This window comes from Condylura cristata, unplaced genomic scaffold (assembly GCF_000260355.1).
Source record: "Condylura cristata isolate star-nosed mole 26May11 unplaced genomic scaffold, ConCri1.0 scaffold00028, whole genome shotgun sequence".
Taxonomy (NCBI): Eukaryota; Metazoa; Chordata; class Mammalia; order Eulipotyphla; family Talpidae; genus Condylura; species Condylura cristata.
In genome coordinates, this window is record NW_004567129.1 from 10,921,504 (window position 1) to 10,934,777 (window position 13,274).

The window sequence follows — 13,274 nt, forward strand, 5'->3', positions numbered from 1 at the left end:
CTGCTGCTAGATGTGACTCTTAGCGAAACTCTTTCAAGTGCTTGGGAGAACTCTCAAATTCAAGTAAGAAAGACCATTAAAAGGAAGCCAGCACAATGACAGACTGGAGTACATCTTGGTATCATGAAAGACTGATACACACTATAGGCATATAAAAGCAAGTGACCTATTACAGAGTACCCTTTAATTTAGTGTGTTCAGATTCTTTGTGTTCCTTTTAAGTTTTCCATTTTTTCATCTATTACAGTGATGTCTTACAATCTGTTCCATGTGGTGATTTGAATTTCTTATTAGAGAACTTCATGATTAGAGAAAATCCCAGGGGAGATCATGACATCCTTTTCACATTTTGCTGGGTTAGAGCTGCTAGTGTTTTAAGATTTTGGAAATTATGTTCGTAAGTTTGGCATCATTTATTCATTAAAAGTTTAGTTGAATTTGAAGTAAAATAAATTCTTCCCAATGGTTCAGATGTCTTCTGGGAAGTTCGGTAACTGCGGGCTCTAAGTATAGGCAACCATTTGGGGGTGATTTGGAGGGTACTTAATTGTTCCAATAGGTCTGTTTCACGTAAATTTCCAAATTTACTTCAATGAAATCATTTCCAACATCCCCTTAACTTTTTTCACTCCTACAGCACATACAGAATCATAGTATTTTTTATTTTATACTTTTACTTCCTATTTTTTCTTTATTTGCCCGAGATTCCTTTTTCCCCCCCGAAAGAACTATTTGCGTGACAGCCAGGTAGCACAGAGGTTTCAAAGCTCCTTGAGGGCGGGACTTCCTCAGACAGTGGGAGGTGCCGAGAGTCGGGGTCCCGCTGGCTAGGGGTCCCAGCCAGTTCTGAGGAGGTGCAGGGACCCGGCCGCGGCCAGCGAGTTGTCAGGTCCCCCATCCACTGAAGGCCTGTAGGAAAGGGCATCCACACGCCCGCGGGATGCTCTGCTGCTGCATCAGCTGTTCCCGCAGCTCTGGGACTCAGCGGGTGAGTAACCGGCGAGAGGGCGGAAACAGCAGGACAGTGCCCGGCGGCTCAGAATCCTGGCTGATCCGGGTACTTCCTCAAAGACTGCCGCACCCGCCGGAAGTTCCGGGGACCCCAACAAGCGGATTCCGGTTCCGTTGCTCTCAGACCTCCGGCGCCCGAGACCGTGGACCAGAAGAGTCAAGGACGAGGCTGAGGGTTTCTTTCACAGGCCAGTTCCGGTCCCCGTCGCATGGGTTCCTGGGTACCGAGACACCGCAGGTCAAGCTGGGACCAGAGCCTTAGGAACAAGAAGTGGGGACTCTGCTTCTGCAGTCAAAATCAGGATATAGCCCGTAGAGGGGGATTTGGGATTTAGTGGATGGCATCACTGGTCGGAATCTAAGCTCCGGAGAGAACGGTTGGGTGTTGGTTCTGGCAGGAATGTTGGAATTCATCCTCTGGCAGGGGACCCAAGGAATGGTCTGCAGTTTAAGTCTGCGGGCCAAACCATGCTCTTTTAACGCTCTCCAGAGTCTATCAAAACATCGCGGTGCCGTCCCATCGCTCCCCAACCAGCCTCAGCTGACAACCGAGGTCGATAGGATAGGGGCAGCCAGGTGGCCAATTGAACAAAAGGGATTGTCACATTTTCTGCCTTACAGGTTTTCACGGCTGACATATTTACCAAAAGAATTTACAGTGGCAAAACATAAGTTGCCATCATTCTAGGATTCAGTAGTTTTTCCAGCACCCACGGGGCTTCGCTTGACAAATCCACATACATATTTTTTGTCCAGTTAATGTCATCAATTCAAAAGGCGCAATTTGATTACTATATCAGAGTTCCTGAGCAGTCAGGAGTGAGCATGAGGATGTGCTTATGTGACAGTGAAGGCCGACTGGGCAAGTCTGAAATTCATAGTACAGGTGGATTCTTCACTGGCAGAATTTCCTCTTCTCAGGGAAGCTTCCTCTGTCCTTTTGGCCTTTCAGTTCGTTCAACCCCACCCAGATTACCTAGGATAATTCCCATAGTTAAACACAAGTGATAATGAACTTGAGTCACAGCTACAAAATACCATCACAGAAATACAGAGATCAGTGTTTTAATAAGCAGGTTTTATAGCCTAGCAATATTGATACATAAAACTATTTCTGTCCACACTTTGTCAACCTGGAAACCATACACCTCTCCAGAAACCATAGATATAATTACCAAATAAAACAACAAAGTGATATTTCTGCCTAATGTGATACAACTATCCTGCCTACAATAGAAACATGCTCACCCTTTCTCCCAAAGCAGATGTAACATCCTTGGGTGATGTACATCCTTCTCTTTTGAGAACACTTAAATACAGTGATTTAGGTTAACTATTATATCTCAGATTGGATTAAGGGATAACAGAAAACATATAACAAAATTCTCATAGTATTCTCATTTCTGAAAATGGTCACATGTAGTGGCTCACCTGATCAACTGTTTCCTTCACCAAAATGCCTATTTCCTTTGACTTCAGCATCTACCTCACATGGTTTTGGTTCTTTGATCACATCACCACCCAAGTACATACAATGTATAGAGTGTTCTCAACCATCTGCAGAGTAACATCTGTGTCACTCAACAAGAGATTGAACAGTGTTCTGAATTCCAGTCAGTAAGGAACTAGTGAAATCATATAAATGTATATACGTATCACATAGAATTGATTTATCTGTTATGGAGGCTAGACAAGAATGAGAATTCTAGGGCAGATCCTTTGAAGCGCAGACTGAAACTGGTAGGAATGAAGCTGTCCACAGGGGTAATTTCTTTCAGAAATGCTGAAGTTTTTCAATGATTACATGAGTCCCACCCAGATAATGGAGGATAATCTCCTTAACTTAGGAAAAACCTTGGTACTTACACCTAGATAAACTTTTTAAAATAACTATGGAGTATATAAACTATATATATATATAAACTAGCCACAATGATGACATTTAAACTCCACTATCAGTGGAAAGAAAAATGGAAAAATATAAAGAATAACCATATATTAAGCCAAAATAATTAAGAAATAAAGAGTACTAAAATGTTATACAGGACAACACATATATGTACAGAGCACAAATATTGGAAAGCTATAATACAAATCAGATTTGGAAAGATAATAGGTATTTGGAAAGATACAGTAGATAAAATAAAATTACCTGACAGACTCTATACTTCCTCTGAATCTGATTACTTCAAGTTTCTAAAGGTGTTAAATTTTATTTAAAGAAGGGATTAAAGTAGAAGGGTGTTTAAGAAATGGGTGGGTCATTATAGTTGCTAAATCCTGTGTCTGGAGAGCTGCTTAGTCGCTCACTCACTATGGATCCAAGTATTTCTTCTCAACATAGATTAAGACAGCACAGCAAGTGTTAAAACTCCCATCTGCTTTTTACTGTCTTCTTTGATAATGTCATGGTTCCTTTTCCAAGTTAAAATTACAGTTACTATTAAAGGGATAGACTTGGAGTAGGAGCTGTTTTGCTGTGATAAATTGTTTCAGAGGATTGATGGATACTTTGAAGTTAGTGACTGGAATTTCAAATTTAAGATGACGCCATTGAGTGCCATATGCATGGGTTGTTGAAAGTTTTAAAGTTGACACTTTAAGAAAAGAAAAAACATGGAATATATTTTACATTTAATTGTGTTAAAATGTGTTTATCACAAAGTACCAGTTTTATTTATACTTTTAACTTTTCCCATTTTATTTCCATTAAGTTACCTAGCTCCTATGCTTCTATTTCGAGCATGTAATTTGTGGACTTTCAGTAACTTCTTCCTTTGGTAACTCAGATCACAGCTTGTGTTTTTTCTAATTCTGTGTGTGTATGTGTATATAAATGTGCATATGTATTCAATTTCTGTCTCCAGTTTAGCTACATCAGGTATATCCCTAAAATAAAAACATCAAACCTACAAGCTTTCAACCTGGAACAAACATGACATATGCTCACTTAAGTTTTTAATCCAGAACATATCCTTCATACTCCTCGCCCCATTTTCTCTTTATCAGGCATGCTACAAAAAGAAGCCTGGCAAGGCAGGATTGTTTACAACCAGAGCCAAAAGGATATCCTCCAGAAATGGTTTGAACACAACCCTTACCCTGATAAAGCTTCCAGGCAACAAATGGCCAAGGAAATTGGCATTCCAGAGTCTAAAATTCAGGTATGCATTAGGTTTCTATTTTATTATCTGTCAGTCAAGGTGAAGAGAAAAGCTGGGCTCAGCACTTTGACAATTCTCCTGTGTCAGGTATGTTGTTCCCAAAGTATTTCCTATTATGTAAAATCAGAAACAAAACAAGAACTTTATATTGCTTTACCAGTGGTGGAGATACTGGTTAAACGTATGTACAGATGAAAAAAGAGTAGTTGGTCCAGCCTTTCCCAACAGATGATAATTAAATCATATTTTGAGATTTACAGTATATAGAAAATTGGGTCACTATAAAGATATGATACCATTACATATTGGTAACTACAAAGTGATTAAAAATGTAGTTATGAGGAAAAATGTAATGAGAAAGGAACTGGGGGGGGGGGAGGAATCATGTATGATTCCCAGCTCTCAGCTGTTCTTTTTATTAAAATGTCTGATGTGATTCATACACGGGAGTGTATGAAGTAAAACTATTGTATTATTTTGAGTAACTACTGATGGAAAATTTAAGTTGGTTTCAATTAGTTAAGAAGTAGCTGTATACAATAGTTATACCATCACAAACAGTTTTTCAAAATAAAATTTTATTGATTTACCATTTATTTACAATACCATATATATTTCAGGGGCACATCTTCCCCTCTACATGTGTATAAGCCTCACCTCACCCAACACTTAAGTTCTAGAGTTAGTCGCACTATCAGGTTGACACCCTCTACCCTTCCTTCCTGACCCTCTTACTTCTCTTTCCTCTGGTAACCAATACATTTATTGGTGTTTCACAGAGATGAGTCATTTTTTAAATTTATTTTATTTTATTTTATTTTATTTGTGCATACAGAACAGGGTACAGGCCAGAGGCTCTGGGGCGGTGAGAGGCTTCACCAGAGACAGAGCGGGGAACAGAACAGGCAGATCGTTGAAGTACACTGCTGAGGGGAGCAGCGGGCGGGTCAGGAGAGGTCTGCCACACCATGTGGTCACCTCCGGGGCAGGCGGGAATCGAACTCATGAGGAAGCGGCTTTAGATTCTCAGTGCTGTGCTTTAACCCGCTGCGCCACCAGGGAGGGCCAGAGATGAGTCATTTTTGTTGTGATTTTTTTTATTTCATTTGCTTTTTCTATATTTCACATTTAAGAGAAACCATCCAATAATTGTTTTTCACTTTGAGTCGTTTCACTTAGTTTAATCACTTTAAGTTTGGTTCATGTTGTCACAAAAGGTAAAATTTAATCTTTTGTAGTAGCTGAGTATTGTTCCTTTGAGTAAACATACCACACTTTCTTTATCCAATCATCCACTGATGGTCATTTAAGTTGTTTTATGTCTTAGCTATTGGGAATAATATTGTTGTGAACACACAGATGCACAAATGTTCAAATTAGTGTCCTCATATTCTTTGTAAAAATACGTATGTGAGATAATTTTGAGTCATACTATAATTCCATTTTTAGGTTTTTAAGGAATCTCCTTACCATTGAGACCGTACCAGTTTACATTCCTACCACCGTGAACAAGAGTTCATTTTTCGCTGCACCTTTACCAACACATACCATTTCCAGCTTTTTGATATAGGTCATTCTTATAGATACGAGGTGATAACCTGTTGAGGTTTTGATTTGCATTTCCCTAACAATGAGTAAAGTGGAACATTTGTTCAATAGCCATTTGTACATCTTCTTTGGAGAATAGTCTGTTCAAGTCCTCTGCCCATTTACTTGTTAAACTGTTCTGTTGTTAAGTTGCATGAGATCTTTATCTATTTTGGATATTCAATTTTTGTCCAATGTATGATACACAAACACCTCCAAGTCAGTAGAATGAAATAGTATTTAAAGTGATGAAGAGCAATATGAAAATGAGTTCAGATTGTTTTTTACCAAATTTAGCATCTCCAAGAAGCCAGTGGCTTTAAGTCCTCAATCTGAGCATATGCTGGGGGGTAATTTTCCTTTTCTCTTTATGTATTTGTTCTGGATAACAAGTAACAGTGACAGCAGTTACTTAGTTCCAGCAATAAAGGTGAGTTCTATGAGAGTACCTGGTAACTGGCTGCAAAAGCTGCCAAGGGGGATGTCGAGTCCAGGAAAAAATGTAGCACATGTATGACTCTGCCTAATGTTCATTGATTTGGTCATTAGTTTTCACCTGTGCTTAAGACTTATCTGAAAATACTGACTAAAGGATAGAACCTTTTAGCATAATGCCTAGGATGTAAGAGTAGTTTGTTAAATATTGGTTGTCACTAACATCCTAAATGGACAAATTATCAAAATAAAACACTTAGAAGTTAGAAATCACAGTTCTGAGGAAGCAAGCAGAGAAGTCTACTGGTCTTGTTAATGACAAGTTTTATGGTCTGGAGAAAGAAAATGTGGTGCAGGTTCCTGAAAGGACTTCTAAAAAAAAAAAAAAAGAGGAAATGTGGATGCCAGCCTAGTAATTTAAAGAAACTGTTCTCTAAGATCAATCCCATGCATATTGTATATTATGAAACAGTATTCCTTATGAAGAGATGATTGGGGCAAAAAAAGATATTCAGACATTGATGATCAGCTTAGAGAAGTAGAGTAAGAAATAAAGCAATATTCATTTCCTTTGAGAGAACTAGAAGTGCCTCTTAAATTAGGGAAATTTACTTAAAGATAACCTTAAGAGAAACGCTAATATGAGCTGAGAACCAGATTGTGTGCTGTTCTGAATTATATGCTAATGGAAACATCATTCCTAGGAATATATCACCTTTTTCTTATGGATATTACCCCAATGGCAGTTGATAAAATGGGTTTTATTGAACTGGACTGGAATTTGGAATGACACAGACTGAGTTACATGACTTTTCTGTCTTGTTTCCCACTTAGATTTGGTTTAAAAACCATAGAACGAAACAGAGACAGTTGGAATCTGAATGTTACTTAGGAAAAGACCAAACCCAGGTGCAGGATGAGACTCTAACTTGGACTCAAGGTAAGAACCCACCAGTCCTTTGGGCCTCCCTGGTGGTGCAAGGGGTTAAAACATAGCTCTCTGAAGCTATCGCCAGTCCCTGAAACACAAGTTCAATCCCTGGCAAGGGAACTGACCCACATGGCACAGCCTCACCTGCTGCTCCCCTCAGCAGTGTATTTCAGTAGATCTGTCTGTTCTGCTCCCCATTCTATGTCTGGTGAATCCTCTCATTCCCCTAACCCCCATACTTCTGGCGTGTACCCCAGTTCTTGTATGAATTAAAAAAAAAAAAAAAGTCTTTTAAAAAAAAAAAAAGGACCTACCTAGTCCAAATATATTTCCTCAGTGGGTTTCTTTGAGAAAGGAAATGATTCTGCAATGCTGTGCCCAAATTTTCCATGAAGAATCCAGTTACAGCTTGTCTGAGCACCCTTATATCAGAAATATATGCACAGTTGGCTGGAACAGGTAGGTTCTTAGCAGGCAAATCTTTGGATCTTTTCTCCTGCTGCTCTAAATAGGGCAGGGTACTCTCCTGCCACCCAGGGCGATTAATGAGATCAGCATTATCTTTGCAAGTTTGAATTTCTAGCTCTACTATGAAAAATGTCCTAAAAGCTACCACTTGTTCTGTGTTCTCCTTCAGAATACTTACCAAAAGAAACCAGACAAGACCAGACATTTGTTACAAGATCTCAATCAAACATCCTAATTCAAGACTTTGAAAGGAGCCAATTCCCTTGTATTGTGAACAGAAAAAAAGGGGCTAAACAAATAGGCATTCCAGAATCAACAATTCAAGTAAGTTCTATTGTCTGTGGACCAAATATGTCTTCCCTGTAAGTGGTATTACCCATTAAGGGGTTGCTAGAAACCTTGACCTTGGATTATCAGGGTCGTAAGGACAAAAGTATAAGGGTAAACAGCCAGCACTGTCATATTCCAGCAAAAGGAAAATATCCAGTTGAATCACCAGTGGGAAAATGTGACAGTTAATACCTATTTGAGACATTGTCAGGTTTTCTACAGCTTGGCATTGTTCTTATTTTGGGCCTTCTTTCATGTGAGGAGTTATTCTGTGCCTCATAGGTTACTTTTCATCTTTTCTAGCCTAGAAAACCTGAGAGGCCCCTATTTTTGACACCCCCCAAGAATCTAGAAATGTAATCAAACGTCCTCCAATCGGGGGACAAAATTGTCCCCATTGATTACCTTTTCTACATACTGGGGATAGTGACTAGAAAACGATAAATGCTTATGACTAGGAACCATATTCATAAGTTTTGGCACATAAACCCCCCCCCAAAACACATATTTGTGTTTTTATAACCCTGATCAGATTTATGCACAAACATATGTGTTCTTATACACATATCCATAATGAGTGGGAAAATGTCAACCTAGTAAAGAGCTTGTTTGATGAACCATTGTTGCAATTAGAAGATCCTAGATTATATCTTTTCAGCCAATTTCAATTCATCAATAGTTGATTGCGGAATGTGTTGTATTTTATCAATTTATGTTATCTATATACACACTATGCACATGTATACACAAACACAGAAATAACTCATTTCATACACACACACAGCCATCCTTCTAATAAGGCCTATATTGCTAGTTCCTTTGCTTTACACAGTATGAGAACACAGCCAGAGCCATGTCTTATGATGTCCATGTCTCCCTTTTCCTCACATATTTGTGGCTTCAGAACCGAAGATCTCTGTACCCTGGGCAGAGCAGAAGTGAGCCTATGACTTCCTTGGTAGATGATCCAAGTGAGAGACCAGATCTAATAGTTCAGCAGCACGAATTTGACCTTTCCACTCTTACAGGCAGGTCTCATCATTTTCCTTCCTCCAAATCTTTCAGCCAGAAACAAACATTTCTACCAGCTCATCTCCCATCCCATGTGTCTTTTGTTCCGTGTGTGACCCAAGGACCAAGTGTCAGGATGGTGCAGCCCATACCAGCTGCAAAGGGAGGAGACAGCTCTCCTACTCCGACACTTAGGAGTTATGTGCCAATGCCACCAACTCTGGGAGGAGACCTCTCAGATACCGAGACTGATTTCCTATCACCCCCAAACCAAGAAAAGTGCCAGAATCAAAAACAACAGACTGGCACAAGAGTAGGGCAGGTGAAGGACTGTTCTCAGCCTCATCCTGAACACAAAAAGCCCCAGTTACAGGAACTGGACATATCTTACATTATGCAGTGGTGGGATGAGGGCTGCCAGGCTCTGATTGCAGAATGGGATCCTGGAGAAGGAACACACTAAGACTTGTGGCCACAGCAATCAATGGAGAATCATCTCATCCCCTTGGCCAACTGCACCAGCAACATGTAGAAATCCCACGCCTGTTAAATCAATTCCTACCACACACAGGTTTTTAGAAAAGGTATAACCACAGAAAGAGGGAGGACCAGGACCCCAGTTTTGCCTCAGTGAAGAAGATTTTCAGACTCAGCGCCACATGCTGCAAGCTCACCCAAGGCCTGAACTTTCGGAGGTAGAAATATTCTCAGAATAAGGTCAAGACCTCCTTTCTTTAATACAGAATCAGTACAATTTATAGGATAATGAAAATGAAGTCATCCTTTTTGGGACAAGAATAATTCAAGTAGGAGAAACCACTTGAAAACCCAAATGGAGGTTTTCACGGTCTTGTGGGCAGTGGTTATTTGCCCTGTTCACTTCACGAGGATGGTTTCCAGGCTCCATACTGCCTCTGGAAGCACTGTGGGCACTACCTGGCTGCGGAATCCTGAACAAAGCATTTTACTGGCAAATAAAACCTCCTTGTGAGCACCCCATCCTCCAGAGTCTGGAAAATCTACAAACTATAATCACATCCAGATGAGAATAGGCCCATGAGGGACACTTTGGTACTTCTGAAAAGCTAACAAGGCAAACTGAAGTTTATTTGTCATATAGAAAATGAAAGGATGCTATATTTTCTGATGATGTGACTTCGTGAAAGTGAGCTTTTTCCCTGAGCTCTGAGGATCAGAATTGGGAAGTAGAAGCTACCTCAGCATCCATCATAAGGGAGCGGTTAAATTAATTCAGATAAATCCAAAATTCTGAAAATTCACTTAGGATTTTTTCCTTGTTTTTTGATTTTTCTTTTTATTTCCTTTTATTGCTTTTTTAAAAAACTTTGACTAACATACAATTAACTTTAACTATAAGGAAAATATAGTGGCAACACCATACAGTCACTAAACAGTCCCATGTTAGTATTGCCAAGGTTTTAGGCTTTTCATATATATATATTCACATGTGTACATATATACATATATATTCACAAAATAAGTATTTTGTCATTTTATTATAAATTATATGTTAATCTAAAATCTGCGAAACCATTCTTAATCCTCTCCCTTCTTTGGAAATGGTAACTTTTAAAAATAGGCTTTAGTGTATAAAGATGTATATGGTGTATATGGGTCTTCCCTTAGTACAATAAAAATCTTTGAAAAAAATACCTCCTCATTCATTTTATCAATTTACATTGATAAGTCTCACATTTGTTTACTTTTCCCCATGAACGGACTGGGACATGGTTAGTACACATACATCCAGTTCCACCAAGATACCACTTTGTACTAATAGAGCTGAAGAGTGGACATATACACTGCTGACTGCATACATTAAGTGAAAGAGTTTCTCAAGTATTTATATACTATAGCACAACTGCCAGAATATTCTACCATCACAATTTATGGTTAATTTACACTGAGAAGTTATTTTTCCTACTAAGAACTAAACTTTCATTAATTGCCTAAAAAATTAAAACTAATATGCATGTGTACACACACAAATACAATTAGTGTTAGATGTCTTTAATTATTTGATAGTGTTGATAAAATGCACATGTTGTTTAGATGACTTAAACAACATAAAATTTCTTTTCTCACAATTCTGGAGGATGGAAGTCCAGGATCAAAGTGTTTGCAGGTTTGGTTTCTTTTGAAGATTCTCTTGCTATGCTGATGCTTTCCTCTCCCTGGATCTTTATATCTTTCCTCTATGTACACTATGCCAGTGTGCCTCTCTGTAGGTCTAAACTTCTTCGTAAATTTCATTTTCTTAGCTCCAACTGCACTGCCTCTGGCTTTGGTTTTGGTATATTTACACAGTATACCAAAGGCACTAGAAGCTATCCAATCCAATGGCATCCTATAACACCTGTAAAAGATTGCTTTGTAAAAAGTTTACACTGTCTTTTTGAAAATGTAGGAAAATAATTTGATTTACTTAAGATATTCTTGTAGACAACAGCTATCAATTAAATAAACTACTGGGCATAAGAGTAATCAACAAGCTGCTCTATAAAACCCAAGTGAGATTTCCAAATCTCTGACCCTTATCTGTGGCAGCCCATGGTGGCAAGTGATGATCCCAGGAAACAGCATAATATATTTCCAGAAAGATCCCAGGACAAGTACAGTATCAAATCTGAAGGCTGCAGATTGAAAATCTAAAGAGCAACTGAGGAAGGCCTCCTTGTTGACAGACACAGTAGGAGGCACAGAACCTGAGAGAAAAAGACCAGAAAGATATGCAGAGTGAATGCCAAGGTCATAATTATCATTAATAAACATAAATAGCATTTGTTGTAAGAAAATATACTCAAGAAGCAAATTAAAAACAAGGCAATTTATTGGGAAGATGAGACAAGAGAGAACACAAAATACTAAGTCCACATTGATGATAAGGCGCTTCCTCCTGAGTGGGATATTCTTGCTCCTGGAGAAAATGACTAGATCTGTCTTTACAATGGAGGTTTTTAGCAAACCCTGACTTTTTATTTGGGTGTTAACTCTGTGCTTTCAGACCACATTCCCTGGAAAAGCTCACAATCTATAGCCCAAGGAGAATAGATCTTGATTACTGTAAGTCAACTGATTCAATTTCACTTGCCCTTCTAGAGATGGGCTTAGGAAGAGGTATGTGCCATAACTCTGGCCAAGGATAAGTCTCTGAGGAGTTTCCCATTAATAAAGGTAACACCTAACAGGAAATCCTCCCTCTTCTGTTGGAACTGTAACCACTGCCTTTCATCCACAAGGGGAGCAGCCTACAGGACAAGCTAAGGATAGCAGAGCAGAAAATCAAAAGTACCCTGAAGCTATCCTACATATATGAAATAAGAAACCTTTTATTATTTAGTCTTTAGTTAGGTTTCCAGCTATATACATATATATATATATATATATATATATATATATATATATATATACCTTGTTGATACAGGCAGGTGGCATATGATCCTGCAAACACCATTAGGCCAAAAGAGAAGATCAAGTTCAAGAACTTCTGAAGTTCAACAGCACCTGCTCAGAAGAAATAGGAAATAGAGAAAAACAAATACCAGGAGCATAGCTCTCTACTACAAGGAAAAAATGTTTCTACCCCTAATGAAATTAGGGGCCTAAAAAGGCCTAGAAAATTTCAAAGGCTTCAGAGTTGGAGGAAAGGTAAGTAAGGTCCACAATTCAAGAGCTAAATTGAACAGAAAGTGATGTCTCCCAGAACACAAGCAAAAAAGCAGAGCTAGAATTACAATGTGGGGGGGGGGAAAAACCCTAAAGAACAAGAATTTGGCAATTCAAAGAAGAGAGGCCCCAGCCCTAGGACTTGAATAATTGGTATTAGAAGCAGATGAAGCCATAGCTCAAAGCCATTAACTATTAAGATCTAACTCACTATCCCTGCTTAACAATTTTTCTCCAAAAATATAAAAATATTTTATATCCCCACTGACTTCTCCAGCAGGAGATGAAATGACTAACATTAAAAAAGCAGGTACTAAAAATTACTGGTTCATAATGAGCACCAAAGTTGGTGTATGCTTTGTTTGTATCTTACCTTTTGATCGCTAAAACCCCTTTGCATTTAACTTGACAAAACTGAAACTTTTAGCACTATAAAGTCACCTGGCTATGGTAACTATACTACAGTACAGATAGCCTAGATATCTCCCACCATATTTCAAGCAATGATTTTAAACCATCCTACAGTCTTATCAGAATGGAGAAGACATTTTCAACAAATGCCCACCATCCATCCCCTCCCAGGCCTCATCTAAAATTATTACTGTGATGAGAGCATTACTGCCAGAGTGTGTTACAGCCTACCAAGACAC

General features: G+C 38.8%; 1 protein-coding gene across 1 annotated transcript; it reads left to right on the forward strand.

The window, feature by feature from the left end:
• The first annotated feature begins 3,906 nt into the window (after nt 1–3,906).
• Nucleotides 3,907–12,288, forward strand: DUXB (double homeobox B). The gene is made up of 4 exons (XM_012730773.1): nt 3,907–4,175; nt 7,032–7,137; nt 7,766–7,920; nt 8,831–12,288. The coding sequence occupies exons 1-4, from the start codon at nt 4,023–4,025 to the stop codon at nt 9,398–9,400; spliced, it is 984 nt and encodes a 327-aa protein (XP_012586227.1). The 5' UTR covers nt 3,907–4,022; the 3' UTR covers nt 9,401–12,288.
• Nucleotides 12,289–13,274: the final 986 nt, after the last annotated feature.

Excerpts from the sequence above, each read along its gene's own strand:
- DUXB (XM_012730773.1), top strand. The coding sequence starts at position 4,023 with ATGCTACAAAAAGAAGCCTGGCAAGGCAGGATTGTTTACAACCAGAGC. Across the intron at positions 7,138-7,765 it reads GACTCTAACTTGGACTCAAG|AATACTTACCAAAAGAAACC; the intron begins GTAAGAACCCAC and ends GTTCTCCTTCAG. Across the intron at positions 7,921-8,830 it reads TTCCAGAATCAACAATTCAA|AACCGAAGATCTCTGTACCC; the intron begins GTAAGTTCTATT and ends TTGTGGCTTCAG.